At 43.9% G+C, this 21,876-nt stretch overlaps 1 protein-coding gene across 4 annotated transcripts; it reads left to right on the forward strand.

Annotated features, from left to right (window-relative positions):
• Positions 1-417: 417 nt before the first annotated feature.
• Positions 418-21,421, forward strand: NONO (non-POU domain containing octamer binding). Of its 4 annotated transcripts, none has more exons than XM_077826329.1 (12): positions 459-546; positions 4,339-4,400; positions 4,484-4,607; positions 6,864-7,084; positions 8,151-8,452; positions 10,518-10,613; positions 11,200-11,396; positions 12,705-12,789; positions 13,586-13,688; positions 15,952-15,994; positions 16,783-16,892; positions 20,425-21,421. In XM_077826329.1, exons 3-12 carry the CDS (start codon positions 4,496-4,498, stop codon positions 20,560-20,562), a joined length of 1,407 nt encoding a protein of 468 aa, XP_077682455.1. In that variant the 5' UTR covers positions 459-546; positions 4,339-4,400; positions 4,484-4,495; the 3' UTR covers positions 20,563-21,421. The 4 variants fall into 4 exon arrangements, with proteins under 4 accessions (XP_077682453.1, XP_077682454.1, XP_077682455.1 ...); XM_077826330.1 differs by having other exon boundaries at positions 6,891-7,084; XM_077826327.1 differs by lacking the exon at positions 4,339-4,400 and having other exon boundaries at positions 418-546; positions 4,487-4,607.
• The last annotated feature ends 455 nt before the right edge of the window (positions 21,422-21,876 follow it).

A 21,876-nucleotide genomic window follows, 5' to 3' on the forward strand; every position in this document is an offset into this window, starting at 1 on the left:
GCGCTGCCCTGCGGGCTCCGGGACCGGGGGGCCCCCTCCCCCGGGGCCGGCTCCCCTCGGCTCGGGGCGGGCGGGGCCGCGGCGGCGGACTGACAGCAGCCCCGACGGCGGCCGCAGCACTGTCTCTTTAAGCCGCACCACCCTCTGGACGCTGCGCAGATGCCGATCTCAATGCGCCTGCGCACGCTCGGGGGTTGGCTTGTTCGTTCCTTTGTCCCTACCTCGCCTCTCATCTAAGCTTGGTGCCTGAGGGGATGAGTGGCAGCTAGTTTCGCGGGCTGCGAAGACTGCTCAGCCAATAAACTACGAATAGAGGCGCGATCTTGTCTTTGGTCCCGCCCTGCTCCATTCCTTCTGTGATTGGCACTGCTGTGAGCCACTGAACGGAAAGTGTGAGGAGAAGATTGGCCAATGGGGCAGCAACATGGGCGGCCCTTGGGTAACCGGTTAGGCTGTCCGATTTCCGGCCGCACGCGCTCTTTTTTTCTAGGCGACGAGAAGGCGAGAAGGCCGCGATCCGTTGTGGGAGCGAGGGCCCAGGAGCAGGTGAGGCGGGGGCGTCCCGTGAGCGCCCCCGGGCTCCGGGCGCAGCGGGCTCCGGCGGGTCCGGCAGCCTTCCGCCCTAGTGGGCCCGCGCGGCGAGGCCGCGGTGTCCGGCTGACGCGCCTCCGGCAGCGGCTCTTGGCGGGCCCGCGCCGGGCGGGCGGGAGGCCTCGGCCGCACGCGGAGCGGCACCGGCTCAGCTTCATGTCAAAGGCTCCCTTCAGGATAAACCGGTGCAACTTCCTCGTGTGACCCCCCCCCGCTTTTCCCTTCGCTGCCAGGTAGCTGCTGCGGCCCTGTCAGCCCGCCCGGCCCTGCGCTCTCCTCCTCCAGCCTCGCTGGCTGTCGCCCACGCTTGCCCTTTTCTTCCCCCTCGGTGCGCCGCAAACCTGCCGTAGTCCCGCCTGTTTTCGCGCTCCTTCTCTCCCACGAGCTTTCCCCCGGTTGCTCTTGCGTGGCTCCTCGGTTAACTGTAAGTAAACGACTCATTCGTGCCAGTGCTTCTCGGTGGCTTCACAAATTACATGTTGCTTTTTTATTGCTTCCGCTTGTGCTGCTTGTAGGCACAGTACCCCGCTTGTCATTCTTTCTTTAGGTAATTGCATATAAACTTACCGCTTTGCATAGCCCTCTACCACTCATGCTCCTGCCTCCATTGACACTCCCCCCCCACCCCTACACATTTACTTTCCGAAGGTGCGCTGGCTAGGGAGAATTATTTAAGTTGCAATTCATTCTGCCCTTTGCATTCTAAAAACTGCCAACCAGGTTTTAGTTCCAGTATTATTGGTTTTTTTGTTGTATATATTTGAACTGTCTGCAGCTCCTAGGTACAGTGTGTTGGTGCTTCATGAGTAAAATAACTTCTTTTGACTGAGTTTATAGTTTGAGCATGCTGTGTAAGGATTACACATATATCTTGTCTGGTTGCCTTACAGCCACTTTGACCAACTTGGAATCTAGGTCTCTCCAACACTTCTAAATGGAACAAACTTAGTATGGAAGTAATTGGTGGCAAAGGAATGTGGATACCCAAGATAAGACAAGTACTATGGTGCAGCTTTTTAAACACAGTGCTGATTGCACAGATGCTTATAGCAAACAGTATCATCAGGGGACATATTTCTGTTTTTGGTTGTTGTTTTTTTAAGTCTGATGGTCTTATAAAAGTTCTAGTAACCATCAAAACAACAGCCACTAAACATAATATATATAAAATAAGAGTGGCCATACTCGGTCAGATCAGAGGTCAGTCTAGCCCAGTATCCTCTTGTCTGACAGTGGCCAATGCCAGGTACTTCAGAGGGAACGAACAGAACAGGTAATCATCAAGTGATCCATCCTCTGTGGCCCATTCCCAGCTTCTGACAAACACAAACAGAGGCTAGGGACACCATCCCTGCCCATCTTGGTTAATAGCCATTGATGGACCTATCCATCATGAATTTATCTAGTTCTTTTTTGAACCCTGTTATAGTTTTGGGCCTCACAGTATCCTTTAGCAAAGAGTTCCACAGATTGACTCTACATGGTGTGAAAAAATACTTCCTTTTGTTTTGCCTAATTAACCTAATTTCATTTGATGACCCATTTGTGTGTTATGAGAAGGAGTAAATAACACTTCCTTATTTACTTTCTCCACACCCATCATTTATAGACCTTTATCATATCCCCCCCTTAGTTGTCTCTTTTCCAAGCTGAAAAGTCCTACTCTTATTAATCTGTCCTCATATGGAAGCTGTTCCCTAATCATTTTTCTTTCCCTTTTTCAAATCTTTCCAATTCCAATATATCTTTTTTGAGATGGCCTGACCACACCTGCATCCAGTATTCAAGATGTGGGCGTACCATGGATTTATATAGAGGCGTTATGATATTTTTTGTCGTCTTATCTATTCCTTTCTTAATGATTCCCAACATTCTGTTAGCTTTTTTGACTGCCGATGCACACTGAGTGGATGTTTTCAGAGACCTATCCACAATGACTCCCAAGATCTTTCTTGAATGGTAACAGCTAATTTGGACCCCATCATTTTATGTGTATGGTTATGTTTTCCGATGTGCATTAATTTGTATTTTTCAACATTGAATTTCATCTGCCATTTTGTTGCCCAGTCATCCAGGTTTGTGAGATTTCTTTGTAACTCTTTGCAGTCTGCGTTGGACTTAATTGGTTTTGTTTCATCTGCATATTTTGCCACCTCATTGTTTACCAATTTTTCCAGATAATTTATGAATATATTGAATAGGACTGATCCTGGTACAGACCCCGGGGGACACCACTATTTTACCTTTCTCCATTGTGAAAACTGACCATTTATCCCTACCCTTTGTTTCCTGTCTTTTAACTAGTTACTGATCCATGAAAGGACCTTCCCTCTTATCCCATGACAGCTTACTTAGCTTATGAGCCTTTGGTGAGGGACCTTGTCAAAATCTTTCTGAAAATCTGAGTACGCTATATCTACTGGATCCCCTTGTGTACATGCTTGTTGACCCCCTCAGAGAATTGTAGTGGATTGGTGAGACATGACTTTCTTTTTCAAAAACCAGGTTGACCCTTCCCCAACAAATCATGTTCATCTAGGTGTCTGACATTCCTGTTCTTTACTATAGTTTCAACTAGTTTGCCCAGTACTGAAGTAATTGCCAGGATCGCCTCTGGAGCCTTTTTTAAAAATTGGTGTCATGTTATCTATCCTCCAGTCATCTGGTACAGAAGCTGATTTAAATGATAGGTTACATACCACAATTAGCAGTTCTTCAATTTCACATTTGAGTACATTCATAGCTCTTGGGTGAATACCATCTGATCCTGGTGACTTATTACTTTTTAGTTTATCAATTTATTCCAGAACCTTCTCTAATGACACCTCAATCTGGGACATTTCGTCAGATTTGTCACCTAAAAAGAATGGCTCAGGTTTAGGAATATCCTTCACATCCTCAGCCTTGAAGACTAATGCAAATAATTCATTTAGGGTGTGTCTACACTGGCATTTTACAGCGCTGCAACTTTCTCGCTTAGGGGTGTGAAAAAACACACCCCTGAGCGCTGCAAGTTTCAGTGCTGTAAAGTTCCAGTGTAGACAGTGCACCAGTGCTGGGAGATGTGCTCCCAGTGCTGGGAGCTATTCCCCTTTTGGAGGTGGGTTTTTTAAAGCGCTGGGAGAGCTCTCTCCCAGTGCTATGCTGCAACTACACAAGCAGCACTTTAACGTTGCTGTTGAAGACCTGCCCTTAGTTTCTCCACAATGGTCTTATCATCCTTGAGTACTCCTTTAGCATCTCTATTGTTCAGTGGCCCCACTGGTTGTTTAGCATGCTTCCTGCTTCTGATGTATTTAAAAAAGGGACATGGTTAACATAAAATCACCTGAATTCTTTTGCCTGAATTCTTTTACTTGCTACTGTTACAGAGAATACATCTTCTTAGAACTGAATGCTTAAGAGAGTTTTTTGTTTTCTTTTTGAATCTGAGAGTGCTTCACATGTATTGCACTTTCCCTTGTGTATGTGGTTCTTTCACATAGCAACATGAGAGAAATTATCTTAAATAGGAAAATATAACTACATTGGTTCGCATTAGGACTCGAATGCAGGACTTAAAACCAACTAGATTTTAAGTTAACTTTTCCCTTAAAGGAGGATCTCTTCTTGGTTTTGTAGTATTTATGTGGCTAGTAGGTCAGAAAGAGCACTTTAGTTGGAAATATCATTGGCTACACAGGTTAATTCGAATCAGATGTACTATGTTCAAATTGCACTTTCCCTCATATTGTCTGTTTCCCCCAGGTGTCTGGAGTTGCAGAGACTGGAAATGCTTCTGTTCTGATGATTATCTCTGTGGTTGTGCCCAGGAAAGTAGCTGTAGTGTTGTGTGCATTGGCGGTTGCTGGTTTGTACATTGAGGATATATAACCAATGATGTATTTGCTCTCAGGTTGGAAAAATGCAAGGCAATAAAGGCTTTAACATGGAGAAGCAGAACCATGCTCCAAGAAAACAGCATCAGCATCAACAACCACCTATTCCTGCTAATGGACAGCAGGTCAACAGCCAGAGTGAGTAGATTACACAAGTCCATCTTGATTACACAAGTCCATCTTGGTTGTTGTAGCCCTCTGGGCTGCCAAAGTGCCATCCGCATAAGCCCTGACTTAAGTTTCACTTTAAACTGTCACAGGTTCTTTCCCTGTTTGAGATGATCTGATATCCCATGAGAAAGGATTAGTTTGGATCCTCTTCTGCTGTCAAGTTCCTCTGGATTTTTTTATTGCCAATCCTTGCCCCATGAATAACCCACTTGTATTCGTTCTTTTTGGTATGAAAGCAGAGCTTTTTACTAAATCTGTAAGAAGAGGAGATTGCGTTCAAGATTACGCTTTCAGTCAGTTCAGTTCTGCTCTTATGGCCTGACTTTCAAATATGTTGAATGCTGGTTGCTCCCAAAGGTTTCATTGAGATTTTTGGGGCTGAGTGCTTCTGAATCAGGCCATTAATGTGCACGTTTAAAGATTTCTTCCTTGCTGCTTATAGGATCTTCCAGTAAATCTAACTGCCCAGAGGACTGCAAATCTCTCCAATCCTCCAGTGTCACCACTGTGGATTTTACAAGAAAGAGGTGGCTTGTCTGTGACTGGCACTCTTTCCTCCTTTTCTCTCACCCTCACCCTTCTTCCCAAAGCTGTACCAGAGGACCACCTAGCACAGTCCTTCTTAGGTATTGGTGGGATAGAATTGCTGTCTGCATAGATGCAGTTCTAATAGGAAGGTTGTTATAGGGTTCCCTAATCACACATCAAATCGAATCACACATCAGTTTGAAACTTCTGAGCAAGGTGATCTCCTGACTTGGCTGCTTGATACTCCAGCATCAGAGGGCCAATCGTACCAGTGAGGGTTGTTGTGCCAGTAAGTCCAATCCACTGATGTATACCCTTGTTCAATATGGGCTGGAGCTCTATGGAATTGTTGGGTTTTGGTGATGGTGATCTTGAGCTGAAGAAGTGGGGTTTAATGACCTTTGGGGCCTTAACAGATCTAACTTAATGGTTCAGAAGCATGTAGTGGTGAGGGTCTGAAGCTGCCGTTCATGGATGACTGGGGAGTGTGTCTGGTTACATTGATGAATCAGTTAATTTGATAGTTATGTTTTGCTTTGAATGTGGAATCTACTACATAAGTGTTATAAAAAATAGAGCTGCTCAAGTTGAGTGTGTGATAAAGTGGTTGGCCAGCCTTCTCCCTACTAGAGTGGGATAATTTTACTCTTGCATTCTAGTCTCGCCCATTAAAAACTAAATAGAGTGACAACGGGAGATCAAAAAGAAAAGGAGTACTTGTGGCACCTTAGAGACTAACCAATTTATTTGAGCATAAGCTTTCGTGAGCTACGGCTCACTTCATCGGATGCATACTGATCAAGTCTCTATTCATGCTTCTTATGGGTCATCTCAAAATACCATTTTTGTGATTATTGCTTGAGACCATAAGCCTGAGCATTTCCCATATTTTTTTCCACCATTGTAGTGTCTGCACTTTCTTACTCCCTGCCTCACTATATTTTTATGATTTATCATTAATTTGCTGGCTTTTTGGTTCTGTTTTAGCCACTGAGTGTTACTTGACTGTAGACTTCGTGACTAACTTTGCTGACTTTTCTGAGGTCCCATCCATATTGCTGCTTTATAGCTTCCAGCTGCTTTCTCTCCAGCTTGGAGATAGGGTCTGGGTTCCAGAATCTTTCTAGTGCATTCCCAGGCTGTAGGTGGCTGAAATGTTATCTGCTTTTTTCCCCCTTGTGCATCTGTTGTACTAGGCAAGACTAATTAATGTAAGTATCTTTTGAATGTGTGGTGTATTTTTTTTTTGTTTTTTTTTTTTCTGAATCACTGTTTAGTTCTGAATTCATTCCAGGATGATAATCCTCTAGCAGCCTATGACACTGCAGCTTTTCTGTAGATAGCTAAGCTGTGGTCTTGAAGTCCATGTGTCAAACATAGTCCACAGTAAGGGTTGCTAAGCATCTTTTGACGCAGTAGTCAAGTTAGGAAGGCTGCTGCATTCTTCCAAGGTCCCTACTTCCCGCTTTGGGCTCTCCCTCACATAGTGGCCGATGCCTTGTTACGAAGCAGTGCAGTTCCTGCAAACTTCGTCTTTCATCAGAATGTTGGCCCATGCTGAAATACTGTCTCCTTGTTGCTATGGAATTGGTTGGAGATGTTTGAGACTTGGGTGAGTGGGTGGAGTTAGCTATTGTTGTATGTCTTTATGCTCGCTGTGATGTAACATAGTGGAATTTATCCCCCCAATTGTAGAGCGACTGTGTACCTTATTCCCCTCAGATGAAGGCCTCACTATTGACCTGAAGAATTTCCGGAAACCTGGTGAAAAGACATTCACCCAGAGGAGCCGCCTCTTTGTGGGGAACCTGCCCCCAGATATTACTGAGGAGGAGATGAGAAAGTTGTTTGAAAAGTATGGGAAGGCAGGTGAAGTCTTCATACACAAGGACAAAGGCTTTGGATTTATCAGGCTGGTGAGTCATTATTGCTTCCTTTGGGGTGTCCTGTGTTAGCGCTCTGACATTAGGAGAGTGGTGCTTATTGGAAATAGTAACCTTGTTCACATATTCTGCTAATCGAGTTGGTATCTTCACATAGATGTTTAAAATTAATTCTGGTGATCTGAAGTATGGGATACATTGGAACCAACTGGTGCTTAGATTTTTAATATTTTGAATTATACAGCAGGTTAGCTGCCTTGCAGTTATATGGATTAAACAAGGATACTTAATTTATTTCAAGACAATTGCTTCAGACATGGGAATAAGGTCTTGCCCATCCTCCAAGCTATTGTCTTGGCATCCTATTTAGGAAAGGAAGATGTAAAACTGGGGTAACAGCTGTTCTTGTGACAAAACCTATATTTTAAGTCCCATACAAGAGTTTTGCTTATATTGAACATCAAGAAACAGGAAGGAACCATCTTGACACTTTCTTGCCTTGAAATACAAGATGGGCAGCATGGTGAGAAGCTGGAAGCTTTTTAAAGTACTATGGAGATAATGAGTATTTAATACAAGTTTGCATATTTTCCAATAAGTCATTAGTCAGGTAATGGATCTTAAGATTTTGAAAGACTCCTGCCTTTCTTGTACTTTCAAATACTGAGTAGTTCCTGTGTCAATCATCAGACTAGATTACTGGGAAGAATTAGGAAAGTAACAGTTCTCACTGTGATCCTAGTGCTATTCATTGATGTGTGCTTAACTAATATTAACTCCCAGCTACAGTCTGTAATCCTTGCAACATTCCTTTTAAGTTTTGTACCTGATGTTGTCTGCTTTCTTTTTATCTTCTCTCCCCAAACTTAACATGTGCTCCCTGAACTAGTTTAACGGGCACCTTGGATAATGGTCAGAAGACTTTATTTTATTACAAACATTACTAAGGCATCCTTTGTGGTACAAAGAGTTTTGTTCTTCTTGCTGTATTGCTAGTCCGGGGAAAGATAGGCTAGTGACCCTGTCCTCTGCTTCTGTGGCAGGAAACATGTTTCCATACTGCATTGCAAGTTTTAATGATAACTTTTCTTGTCTTCAGGAAACTCGCACTCTAGCCGAGATTGCAAAGGTAGAACTAGACAACATGCCTCTCCGTGGGAAGCAACTAAGAGTGCGCTTTGCATGCCACAGTGCATCACTGACTGTCAGAAACCTGCCTCAATTTGTGTCAAATGAGCTCTTGGAGGAAGCCTTCTCTGTGTTCGGCCAGGTGGAAAGGGCTGTGGTTATTGTGGATGACAGAGGAAGATCGTCTGGGAAAGGCATTGTGGAGTTTTCAGGGAAACCTGCTGCTAGGAAAGCTCTGGACAGATGTAGTGAAGGGTCTTTCCTGCTAACCACGTAAGTGAGGAGGGTGAGAAGTGCTGTTCTGGAAAGTGCACAGCTTGGCCAGGCGGGTGCTGGCTTGTGAAACACTGGTGCTTTAACACTAGAGTGGGGCTATGTGTGGTATGGGGCAGAAGGCAGTATGTACTTAAACATAAGTTCTATAATGACAAACTTCCTGTCTCATATCTGGGCCATGTTAGAATAAATCTGTGCACAGGCTTATGTTCAAAACCATCTTGCTTCCTGGAGTCTGTCCGTGGGATTGAGTGTGCTAATCTGGGAACTGCTGCTGTTGAGGTTCCTCATAGACAAAGCCGCCTTTGGGCAGTTCAAGTAGTCCTGAAGAAGAAGAAGCTATTCCTCCCCTATTAAAGTATTGCTGGCAAGTGAATAAAGCTTGTGTATGTTAACTGTGCAGTCTGGATGACCCTAGAATTGATTATGAAAATGGGCTTTTGTTTTGCAGTGGGTACTTTTGTGATAGAATGTTGCACTCAATCCTGTCAGCAGGCATAGATTCAGTTTGTTGTTTAAATGGCTAGATTGTGTGTGTCCATGCATTCATTCGTTTGTTCTGGCTGCAGCACACTAGCCTCCATGCTTGAGTATTCCAGGTGCACCTAGCAGGTCTGCAGAGTTCAATGTCCTTCTGGGAATGACTGTGCATTCTTAAGAGTGGAACTAAATCTGAAATGTTCTTTGCCCCATTGGTCCCAACAGCCAGTGAGTCGGACCAGTTATGTATGGTACAAGGCCCATCGCTCCAATGCTTTTGGTTAGGTTGGGTTGCTATTTGGGGGAGTGCTGAGCTGACTGTTTTTTCTCTGTCCCCCGCCCTTTGGGCGGGTTTTTTTTTTTAAAAAAAAAAAGTTATTTTGGTAACAGCAGTTATTAAAGCCTAGGATATATTGTGTTTGATTTATAATCCACTTACTCTTCTAAGTAACATTTTATTGCTGCTCCTATTCCCTCACTACCATCGTCCCTGCTATACCTTGCCTTGTTCCAGAAGATTTGGAGATGGCACCTTTCATTCCATTGCTAGGATACTCTGAGATCAGTACACAAACACCTTCAACTTCAGAAAGCAGCTCAGTTCTGTTCAGTCTTTTCTTTTCTTCTGTGCTAGCCTCTCCAGTGTATGTCTGGGACTGGCCAACGGTGCACTATAGCTGGGCTACAATTGGAGGGTCTTTGGACTCTGCCCAGACTGTTTGGAAATCTTCACTCGTATCACGTCTTTGTTTAGTAACTATCATTGGCTGATTCGGGACTCAGAAGTAGCTGTCTTAAAGAAAGAACACGAGAACTAGCTGTCACCAAATGAAGCTAATAGGCAGCAGGTTTAAAACAAAAGGAAGTATTTCTTCACACAATGCACAGTCAACCTGTGGAACTCTTTGCCAGAGGATGTTGTGAAGGTCAAGACTATAACAAGGTTCAAAAAAGAACTAGATAAATTCACGGAGGATAGGTCCATCAATAGCTGTTAGCCAGGATGGGCAGGGATAGTGTCCCTAGCGTCTGCCAGAAGCTGGGAATGAGCAACAGGGAATGGATCTCTTGATTACCTGTTCATTCCTTCTGGGGCACTCTGGCAGTGGCCAGTATCGGAAGACAGGATACTGGGCTAGATGGAACTTTGGTGTGATCCAGTATGGCCGTTATGTTCTTAAGGGATTGTGGAAGCAATTTCAAACAAGTCACGCTCAAAACCCAGACAGTACCAATATATAACTTGGGTGTGAAGATGGCTTTCACTTGTATTCTGGCTGTCTTTGTCTTAGCATCCGATGAAATGAGCTGTAGCTCATGAAAGCTTATGCTCAAATAAATTTGTTAGTCTCTAAGGTGCCACAAGTACTCCTTTTCTTTTTGTGACTGTAGACTAACACAGCTGCTACTCTGAAAATTGTCTTAGATGGTTTTCTTAGGATCTGTTATTCTGAAACTTCATTGGTAGAGAGAGAGCAGTATTTTATAGCTCCAGCTAGAATTAAGACACACACAGAAGCTGGCCTGCAGTGCAGCCATTGTCTAGGTAACACTGAAATTCTGTGGCCTCTTTTCTTTCCAGATTCCCTCGGCCTGTCACCGTGGAGCCAATGGATCAGTATGATGATGAGGAGGGACTGCCAGAGAAACTGGTCATCAAAAACCAGCAGTTTCACAAGTACGTGTCCACTAGGGAAGGAAGAGGGGTGTTAGTGGTGGACCGTTCAAGAGATTGGTGTCTTAATCTTTGGGAGAATGCATCCTCACAAGCTAGTAAAAGGCTCTTCTTATTGCCTTAGTACATTTCTCTCTTCTCCTAATCCTAAATATGTGTTTCTTTACTAACTTAGGCATGCCTCTAGAAAGCACCACCCCTGTTCAGGCAGCTGAAGTTTTCATGAGGTAGTTGCCCCTACACTAGAGAGGTGGGTGAAGGGCGGAGAGTAATTAGGATTACCTTTTAGTTTCTTCCTTCAATGAATTGGACAGGTCTTTTCTGGGGAGATATGCCAGTGCTTCAGATAGGGTCCTCTGCTAGAAAACAGGAAGATGCAGAAAGAGCAGCTTCCCATTTATTGCAGTGAGAATTCTATTTCTGTGTCAAGCTGGCAAGATGGCAGCTTCTTGGATAAGATATTCTAAGTGCGTTACTGATCTCTCCCCTTCGTAGGTGTTAATTAGAATCTCTCATATTTCATTTGTATGAATCTTTATTTTCCACGTTGGCTTTGCTCAAGTTTTCTTGTCTTCCACTCCTCCCTCAGGGAGCGTGAACAGCCTCCTAGGTTTGCACAGCCTGGCTCTTTTGAGTATGAGTATGCCATGCGCTGGAAGGCTCTAATAGAAATGGAAAAGCAGCAGCAAGAACAGGTGGACCGCAACATCAAGGAAGCAAGAGAGAAGCTGGAAATGGAGATGGAAGCAGCTCGCCATGAGCACCAAGTTATGCTCATGAGGCAAGGTGAGAGTCAACGTCATCAAAGACCACTCTTACAATTTCTTCGTAAAACTGGGAGTGTCTAGCACAGTAACCAGACCAGTGTTGGCTGGAGATGGGCCTGGGGATGGATGTCTGACTGATAGCTTGCCAGATAGTCGTTGTCTAAATAGATCTGCTGTACAGTATAACAAGCTTCTGTTCTGCTATCTTCTGTAGGATGGCAGCTATAGAGTCTTAGTTGATCATACGCTTAACTTGATGACATTTCTTTGTGTATGTCTGTAAAGCAATAACTTGTGAATGCTGCATCTGATCAATTTCAAAATCCCAGGGAATGTCCTAGGTATCAGTGGTGAGAACCCTACCGATTTTGGGGGAAATTGGAAAAGTGAAATGAGGGGGACACAGAGCCCTTACTATCTGTTTAGCAGAGCCACAGCTTCAAGCACTTCTGCAGTTGTTCATAGATTAGATTGGTTGAATGGCACTCATTCACACTTTCCAGCATAACCAAATATTTGTCTCTCATCTCTGCGTGCCCTTCCAGTAGAGTTTAACATGTTGACAGCCTGAATGACTTATCTCCCAGACAAATAATAAGGGGAAAGGGGGGAGAAGGAAAATTGAAGCATGTACACAGCCCATGGAATGGGAGATGCACAGAACCCTGGCAGTCCAGGAAAAATTGTGGTATCCTGGTATGGGGTAGGGGGAACGCAGATCCAGCAAGGGGGAGGGGAGAAAATGAGAGGCAGACAGCCCCTGGCATAGGGGGAACTAGGGGCACACAGGATTCCCACCATAGAGAGATTTGGGGACCATAGTATGAGGGCACACAGAACCCCTGTCCTGGGGAAAAGAGAGGACGTGGAGGGAAGTGGAAATGGCATGCATACAGAGCTGCTGGCATGGGAGGAGAATGGGTGCCCCTGCTATGGAAGGAGAAGAAATGGGGAACTTCTGGCATGCAGGGAGGGAATATGGGACCCTGGTATGGGGGAAGGAAGGAATGGGGGGGCCCACACAGAACCCCGTCATGAAGGAAGGAGTGCAGGCAGTTGCATGGAGTCACTATAATAAAGGGGGATGTAAGGGTAGCACCCAGGGACCTCGTGGGGAAGGGTGGAGGAATGCAAGGAGCCCCTGGTGTGCACAATGAGCTCAGGCTAGAAAAACTACGAAGGTGCAACCCCCTGGTGTGGAAACTAACTGGTAAGTTGAGGTTCAGGTATGGAAGTGGGGGGAGGTAATGTTAGCCTGGTCACCTAGCAGCCCGCAGAGGGAATGACAATTGGCCCAGTGATTGGCTTCTACTGTCACCTCTTCCAGATTTAATGAGACGCCAGGAAGAACTAAGGAGAATGGAGGAACTGCATAACCAAGAAGTGCAGAAACGTAAACAGCTGGAGCTCAGGTAAAGGGAGGTTCTGGCCACTCATATTGCTGTGAATTAAATGCATCCCCTTAGACTGGGGCTAGGGCATTATCCAAAGCAGTTGGACACACAATTTAACAATATAATTTCCAAACGTTGGGTCATCTTCATCCATAAGCAAAATTTACAGTAGGTTTAGGGTGCAGTATTGTTTATGGTGTATGCCCGTGACCTTGAAGTACACTGACTAGTTCTTGTTTTTTCACTGATAGACTCAGGTTTGGATTCTTACTGCTTGGCTTTCAGATGTATATACAAAAGCCAGGTGTCTTTGCAGCAACCTCGATTGCTCGAGCGCTGTAGGTGAGGAAAATCCTTGCCCTAGCTGCAACCTTTTCATTCTTCCTGTCACTTAAGGATCTATGAGAATCTCTCTCCTCTCTCTCAACTCCTTTATGGTCTTACTGCCTGGTTCTCAAGGTAATTCTGTAGACCACTAGGAAGATCTTCAGACCAGTTCTTTTCAGAGCACAGTTTGAGAACGACTTGGCTAATGTTTCCTGATTACATATGGATAGCATTTGTTTCAAAGCGTAGCATATTCTCTGACTGAGATTTTTTTCTGATAAGATCACTAGAATTGAAAGGGATTAGAAATAATGGTAGTTTTCATGAGTTCTAGAAATTTATCATATTGAAGGGCTTAATGCTGTACTTGTCTGGAAGAACAGTGTCATCTTTACTGCTGACAAATGCCTACCATGTAGCACTTCGCCCCTGTGATACAGAATCTGCTTATGTCGTGCTGAGTGACTCTGGAGTCCTTTCCTTGCAGGCAGGAGGAAGAACGCAGGCGCCGTGAGGAGGAGATGAGGCGGCAGCAGGAGGAGATGATGAGACGCCAGCAAGAGGGCTTTAAAGGGAACTTTGCTGATGCGGTATGAGTTCTCCTACCTTTTGATTCATATGTGGCTTCTGTCAGAAGGATAGTTGTCCAGAGACAGGGCAGGATTTCTGTTGATAAGAATATGACTGGGTATATATTTTTCTCTAGAAGAGTACCTCTGTATGGAGGTACAAGTAACACAATAAGATGGGGATGGGACTGCGTTTTTACAAATCAATTGTAATCTTGTTGAGGATCACAAACACTAAAATTAACCATACTCGTTGTTTATTGCATGGTCTCACTACAGGCAGAATTAAGATTGTTCGAGTGCCTTAACTGTGTTTCCATTTTTTTGTTTAATCTTTAATTTCAGGCGGGCTTGGGGGTGTTTTTAATGATTAGAGATGTTGTAATTATCCCAAAGCCAATGTAATTTACCCTATGTTACTGGTATGTGCTCTGTCATAACAGTCTCTGTCTGCAGTTTTGTCTGAGACTATACGTATGGAAATCCAGTTGTTCATGGGAACTCACTTTCCTGCTGCTGTCCATGTAGGACCACAGTGTGTCAGTCTTATTTTGCAGCAGAGCACATGCTAACAGGTCCTATTCTTGGAGCAGTGATTGAAAATTTCCTTCATGAAGATCTCTGCAGAGCCCCACAAGGAGTCACGTGCCAGGCCACAATAACATTGGCCTGAAGACTGCTGCATCCTGTCTTGGCAGTTTGTCTAAACACTGCTGAGTTTAGGGACCACTTTAGGCATGACAACGTGGTTGCCATTAAAAATCAGTACTTGTCAAGTTACCACACAATGATATTGGGTACTGCAGTTCCCCAACTGTTAGAATGGCAAACGTCTCTAATTACTGATTTCTTGATACCAGTAGCTCTAATTTTAAGGCCACATTTTTCACAGTTCAGTAGAGCTAAAAACAACACTATTGGGAATTCACTCATTTCTATCTCTGGCAGTTTGCAAGATCAGCTCTTAAAATCTCATTTCAGAAACCACCTTGCTTTTAATCTGTTTTATTTCTGATGCTGTAACAGCTGCCACCTCGAACCATGGGAGCTAGAAATTGTAAACAGTGCCGTATACTAATAGCTTGGCATCTGCTTTCACACGGTGGAAAGCAGTGGTGTCATATATGGCAAGTGGACTGTATGCATCCCGGTTGAAGTATTTGTGGCCTACATGACATCCAGGTTTTTTTGATGTTTCTATCCTTTTTGGTTGTGAAGAAAACTTTCCAAATGTAAACAGCATGGCTGATGCAGTACTGTCTTCCTGAGGCTGCATACAGTTTGAAACCGTGATTGTGAATTTCCTTGACCCACACTGATCTCCTTAATGTTGACTCTGAAGCCCAGTGATTACACACCAATGTTCTCTCACATTTATCTCCCCCTGTTGTTTTGTCATATCATTAGATGTAAGCTCCTTGGAGTAGAGATGGTCTCTATGGCGTTATCTCCATTTTTGAACTGCTTTAACTCTTTTTTTTTTTTTTTTTTTTGAAACTGATGCAGCCATCTAAAATAGATTCACTTATACTGGTATAAAGGTGGCGTAACTGTATCCACACTAGAGGGTATCCTGATTTATCTGTACAAAATCATCCCCTAACTGAAATAGTTAAATCCTGTACAGAAACTGTGTAGATCAGGCCTAAACTATGTGCCTAGTTCCCAGCACAACGGAGCCCTGATCGGGGCCTCTAAGTGCTACTGCAATTCAAATAATAAATAGCTGTCCTAGACATACAAATGAAGGAAAGTGAAACTGGCTCGCTGGTTCTTGTGAAGAAGTGGGACTGCTCTTGGGGTAAGGGGGCACTGCTGGCTTTGAAGCAGAACAGCTCCTTTTTGTGCTCACTAGCCTGTGCTAATAGGAAAAGCATCTGTATTCCTTTTTTAAAGTATGCTGTTTCCTGACCTTGGTGAAGTAGTAGAGCGAATTTCACCTATTGTTAGCAGTAGTCTGAGCAGCCAACGTCAGATCTCTCTACCTAGGCGTCAGACATCTCTGTATACCAACACTTGTGCTTTAAATTTGCACAGTGCTTTGCTTCTGTTGGATGTTTTACAGTGCAGGTGGCTAACTATACTGCAGAATTACACCTTTAAATTGAGATCTTATTTGTTCAGCAGTGAATAGTGAAGTGGATGGTTCATTTTCCTTCGCAACTTTTCCTAGGGAGTGACTTTTCTATCCAGTCTTCAATGATAAAGTCTACTGAAGCTCTCTGGGTTTGTTATATTAGAGAATGTCTTAAACGATGTGGTGTGAAATAAGTCTCTCTTTCAGAGGGAGCCACCGGATATGCGCATGGGACAGATGGGCATGGGAGGTAAGAGCTGCCTGTGGTTATCTGTCTTCTCTGTTTCTCTCCGTGTTCAGTTCCCCTGTCTGCAGACACTGGACCTGCTCTTGGAGTGTTTCATTTTGCTAATTCCATATTTAGTGCACTTAAAACTTGCTGTAAATAACTTTCCAATGATGTCTGTTTCTCTTAAGTTTATATAAAGTTTATTTAAAGCACGTGACAGTTCACAGCATGCAAAGTGAGAAGTATTTGGTGTGATACAGTAATGAAATTACTTTAGGTAGAAAGGTATATCTGCAGAGGGCTTAGCTCAGTAAGCAGAAGTTTCAGGTGAAATTATAGGTAGAGCCCAAATGGAATTAAGATTTCCCAAAGAGACTTGTGTCTACTTTAGGAATAGGTAAAACATGCAGAGAGAGATGCTGAGCTCAGCAAACAAAAAGGTCAGATGGGTAATAAGTATGACCCATTGATTGTATTTCCATATTTCTAGTTCACAATCTGCAGTTTTAGACCACTTGGGCAGAAATCAGTGAAAAAAGGAGTATTGGATGGTTAATAGATACTGAAATGTGATCTTGGTGGCCGTCAGCTATCTGTGCTTTTTGGGTTGATTTGAGTTTTGAGTGCAAGGGTAGCTAGGCTTGGTTCACTATTGTATCTGATAAATGCAAGGCAGCCTGACTTGTTAGGACTCCCTCTCTGGGGTAGAACGCAGCAGGAAACTTGCATAGGTCGTCTCACTACTGGGAGACATGTCCTCCAATTCCCTTTTGTGTATGCTGGGAATATTCTTCAGATCTCTCTTGCAGGTGCCATAGGCATGAACAATAGAGGAGCTATGGGTGCCACCCCTGTCCCAGCCGGCGCACCTCCTGCAGCTGGTCCTGGAGCTATGATGCCTGATGGAGCCATGGGAATGGTAATGTATCTGCAGCATTATTTTTCTAGCTACTCTCTTTTGAACCCTTTTAAAGAGTACAGTGTGGGGCTAGCTATGGAGACTCAGTTAGTTGTTTCTCTGTTGCTAAGGCTGAGACTTGCTTTACATCAAAGACCTGCTTTTTGGCCACCTCTCAAATCCTCAGAGGTCAGTGTTCACATACGATATGTGGCCAGCATGGAACTTGTTGCCCCAGTCTGAGATGACTCAGTCAGAATTCCTAATGCTTTTCTGTCATATTATACCTCAAAAATAACTTACCCTAAAATGTATTTGAAAGATCTCAGTAACAGTTTTTGCATGTGACAAATCTTTTACATGGGGAAAGGTATATTTGGGAAACTTCATTGAATTGGGGATCTGGGTTCTGGCAGACTATATGGTTCAAATTTTCAAGAGCTTTCTACCTAGCAGTTCCCATTGAGAACAATGGAGAATCCCCCTAAAGTGAGAACAATGTGGGTTGCTGAGCTCTTCTGAAGGTCTGACCATTAAAGGGCAGAGAATGACTGGAGACCTATGCTTGCTTATTTTTCCCTGCTTAAATGGTAGCTTTTTCTTGCAAAGAGCCTTCAAAATGAAAAACCATGGTTAATGGAGGCTTTTCGTTGTGACTGTTTTGAGATGGGGGGAAGAAAACCCCCCGTCATCAGCAGTCAATTTTGTGAATGCACTATCTTGCCTATGGCAATAGTATCTCCTTTTGTCCTTTCCACTGGTGCCATTCCTCTGAAGTGGATGCTGGGGAATTTTCATTCTCTTCCCCACACTTCCCTGTAAGTGGGAATAAATGGAGGGATCATTGGGGCTTCATAGCCCCTCATAGTTCTTTGACTTTTCTCCTCTCTACCTCTCCCTAATTGCCCTATAAAGTTTCGGAGCTCTTCAGGTATCCTGCTGCTTGCTTTCCAATCAGTATCATTTTAAACAGTTTAAAAATGCAAAAACTCAAAGGAAAAGTAAGATAAAAACTCTTAATGCTGAATATCTATCAGTACCAGAAGGTTAAAAATTCCATCAATTAGAAAGCCAGAATTAAGGCTCTGCTTAAAAGAAATCCACATCCGAACTCTGCTCCAACAACAAGGCCATAAGAAAAGCAAATAAGACAGGTTTCAGAGTAACAGCCGTGTTAGTCTGTCTTCGCAAAAAGAAAAGGAGTACTTGTGGCACCTTAGAGACTAACCAATTTATTTGAGCATGAGCTTTCGTGAGCTACAGCTCACTTCAACGGTCGTCCATCCACACATTTTACCTCAGCAGTCACCACAAACTTGAATGCTTTACTCTGAATCAGGCAGTGGCTGTACCAACTTTTGCCTTTATGTCCACACAAATGAAACCAGTCCATAAATTCACTTTTTGAATTCTAATTAAACAAATAGCGTACTAAATATAGCTATTCCTCCACTCTTAAGATTCACTGGACCACCAATTAGGCAGGTATAAAATTGGCGCTAATGTATCTACATATGCATACCACCTAGGCCAGATTATGAAATTACAGTACTTGTGTGGAAAAAAATGTGAGTTAGTGTGGTGAAAAAGCATCCTATTTAGTATCAAACATGCATGTTTGAAACCATATATAAAACCAGAGCTTGTTGGTGCATATTTTTGATACATCATCTGCAAGTTGTATCAAGGCAATATATTTGCCTAATAAGATAGCCACAGCCATTGTATGTGAACTGCTTAAAGCCCTTATAAAAATGATGCAATGAACAAACAAATGAAAGCTAGGTTGCTGTAGAGCAGGGGTTCTCAAACTGGGGGTCAGGACTCCTCAGGGTGTCGCGAGGTTATTACATGGGGAGTCGCGAGCTGTCAGCCTCCACCCCAAACCCTGCTTTGCCTCCAGCATTTATAATGGTGTTAAATATATTTTAACATGCTTTTAATTTATAGGGGGGGGGGTCGCATTCAGAGGCTTGCTATGTGAAAGTGGTCACCACTACAAAAGTTTGAGAACCACTGCTGTAGAGGCAAAGTGAAGGTTGTTGCATGTTCACTTCAATTCTGAGCTTTCAAATGTTTCGGGGTTACTTTAGTTTAACAAAGTTTGTGTGAGTAATTTAGTTTAGGAAGGTAATGGGGTGAGAATGGTGATGACTCTTAAGAGGGTTAAACTAGATTAGCTTGTAAAGAATCTGATTTTGATGATATCCAGTGATGGCTACAAGACTTTTAACGTGACAGCTTCAGAACAGACCATGTCTTCCCTCCATATTTCTTTCCCATCTGCTCCACGGAGCTCTGCTCTTGCCTGAGGCACAGTATCACATCTGCAGCATGAGCATAGCAGCTGTGTAAATATTTGGTGTCTAAAGTGTTCTGGGAATTTTGCATACCAAATAAGACACACTCTGCTTCAGAAAGCTTAGTCTAAGCTATAGGCTAGTGACCATTGGGAGAGGCAGGCCAGGGGATGGGAGGGAGAGGACAAAGGTTACCAAAATAAGGTCATGCAGTTGCTCTAGTTGCCAATGTAGCATATATTATTATCTGAGACTTCTTCAGTTCTCTTGTGATGACATCAGTGTTTCAAGTGGTGACCAAGTTTGTGTGGATAAAGGGGCAGGGAGATTGGTGGATTGGATGACGGGGAGAGGATGGATTCAGGGAGGGGGAAATGTGAAAGGAGGGGAGTCCAGGCGCACTGTTGAAAAGGAGGACAAATATTGTCTCTGGTGAGTGGGGGGGACGGGACTTCTAGGGGCCAGGAGGCTTTTACAGGCTGCTTTGGAAGCCAGCCCTGCTTATACTGCCTCCATGTTGGTGCTGGGAGTTAATGGAACCCTGTGTCCCAGAGCAGCTGCTTGGTCTGATAAGGAGCAGATCCTCCACTCACCCATTCCTGGCACTGACAGTGGTTCCAGTCTTTCCCTCAAGTAGGGCCTGCAGGACAAGACTAAGGCTGTTCCAAACCCTTTCTGTTCTGCGTGGGAGAGTATAAGGGGGGTTGCCATTTTACTGCCCTTAGTTGTGTGAAATCCTCAGCAACATTGGCAGCATGTGTCAGGGTTCCAAACCCTTGATCACCCCCATTTGTAGTTTGAATGATTATTGGGGCTGGGTGTCCAGGAATGGTGTTCAGTTTGGGGAGTATGGTGGAATTGTGAAATTCTCAGGATCCCAGACTGCATTACTCAGACAGCCACTACAGGGCATTAGTCTACAGGGTTTGTGTGGCTATTTTCCAGTATGCTTGGCCCTGAATTCTGTGGGGGAAGCTGACTTTGTTCCTGTGGTACTTAGTTATCTGAGATCACATCCCTGTCAGTCCAGTCTTGGTTTGGGGCACTCCCCTCAGTAAATCTGGAATTAAGAGTTTACTCTGTATTCATAGAGTAGGGAAGATTCTGAACTCGCTGCTTTCCAGTTACGTAATGCCTTGAGTTGGTAGTCACTTGGTTCTGTGGAATCCTGATCAGACCCAGGTGGACTGGAATTGCTTCTAACTTAAGTCTTTTCTCCTTTCTGCCTCTTCTGCGCTCTCGCCCTGTACAAGACACCGCCACCGCCCACTGATCGCTTTGGCCAGGGCAGCGCAATGGAAGGACTTGGAGCTATGGGAGGAAACCCGCCTGGCTTCAACAGAGGAAATCCTGGGGGGGACTTTGGCCCTAACAAACGTCGTCGATACTAACAGGATTAAGCTACCCCCTACCAACCCCCCAAAGAGGAAAGGAATCTTGGCAGGCCACGTAGAGTTCTACTTGGGGGGTGACTCTTCATGGTAGTTTTAATTAGGGCCTGCTTTGGCAAAGCCACTCTAGGAAAAGGGGAGTGCAGTCTGACTGGTAAAGGTTTTAGTAAATTTAATATGGTGCATTCCTATAATTTCAATGTGAAAAGTGGATTCTGGGAGGCTTCAGTAGCTGTGCAGTAAAAGTAAGACCTGATAGAACCCTGATGCCTTTACCATTCCATGTTTCCTACATGCAGCTGCAGTCCTGAGATTAACTAGATACAATCGGAGTATTAGCATTCGTCCAGTACAGCTCCTTTGAGAGCACAGGCAAGTCTCTGGAGATTAGGGCAGCACTCGGATCTTTTGCAGCCCTCAGCGGCTCTGTAAATTTATATAGCTCCAAACGACCCATCATGTAGTGAAACCAGGAGGGTTTTATGTTTTTTAACTTGTAGTTTTTACTTTTTCCCTGGACCATTTATTTCTTTAAAGTAGTGGACCGTCATGTGCAGCCTGAATGGCTGGAAGGCTCTTGATTGAATGGATCTTTGATATGTGTTGTACCGCTGTTTATTTTTACTGGTAGTAAAGTACAATCTATTGGACAAAGATACTGTATCTCATGCTGAAGACTTAACTGAAACTATTGTTTGTATAACCTTAATCTTGCCTGTCTATTGTGTAGAACTACTACAAGATTTTCGTTTAGTGTAAACTGTTTGAACACAAGCTGTAATCGTCCCACTAACAAGTTTGAGTTTGTCTGAGGAATGTTACAGGAATGCATTATTAAAGTGGATTTTAAGCCTTTTTTTATCTTGTGTGCAGTCTCTTCTATTCCTGAATAAAGCTTCTGGGTACATGCAGACTGAGGCACATGAAGCTCCAGTCACTAGAGCAAAATTGCAATGCTGTCCTCATCCACAATGTGCAGAAACTGTCTAACCCTTGAGAGCTCCAACAGCATTATCCTTGGCATAGATGGCATTTCATTATAGAACTTTGAGTTGGTTGGAACCTGCCAATCTCAGCTTCAGGAGCTGGGCTTGGAGAATTCACTGAGGTTTGTGCCTTGCAGATCTCTTCAGACTCTTCTGGTGAGGTGGAAATAGGAAGAGCAGAACTGCTATTCCTGCTTCCAACACAGAGCTAGTAGAAGCTTTTTCTCTTGTTAAAATGTGGTAGAAACTGGAAATATGAGTATTCTGAGATGCTGTACCCTGAAGTCTCAAGCTCCTTGTGCCATTTTGCTGTCTGGGAAGCAAACAG

This window comes from Eretmochelys imbricata, chromosome 9 (genome assembly GCF_965152235.1).
Source record: "Eretmochelys imbricata isolate rEreImb1 chromosome 9, rEreImb1.hap1, whole genome shotgun sequence".
NCBI lineage: Eukaryota > Metazoa > Chordata > Testudines > Cheloniidae > Eretmochelys > Eretmochelys imbricata.

Bases quoted from the DNA above. Each gene is read 5' to 3' on its own strand.
- NONO (XM_077826327.1), top strand. From the start codon at position 4,496: ATGCAAGGCAATAAAGGCTTTAACATGGAGAAGCAGAACCATGCTCCA. The intron at 7,085-8,150 runs GTGAGTCATTAT...TCTTGTCTTCAG, and splicing joins GCTTTGGATTTATCAGGCTG to GAAACTCGCACTCTAGCCGA. The intron at 16,893-20,424 runs GTAATGTATCTG...GCCCTGTACAAG, and splicing joins CTGATGGAGCCATGGGAATG to ACACCGCCACCGCCCACTGA.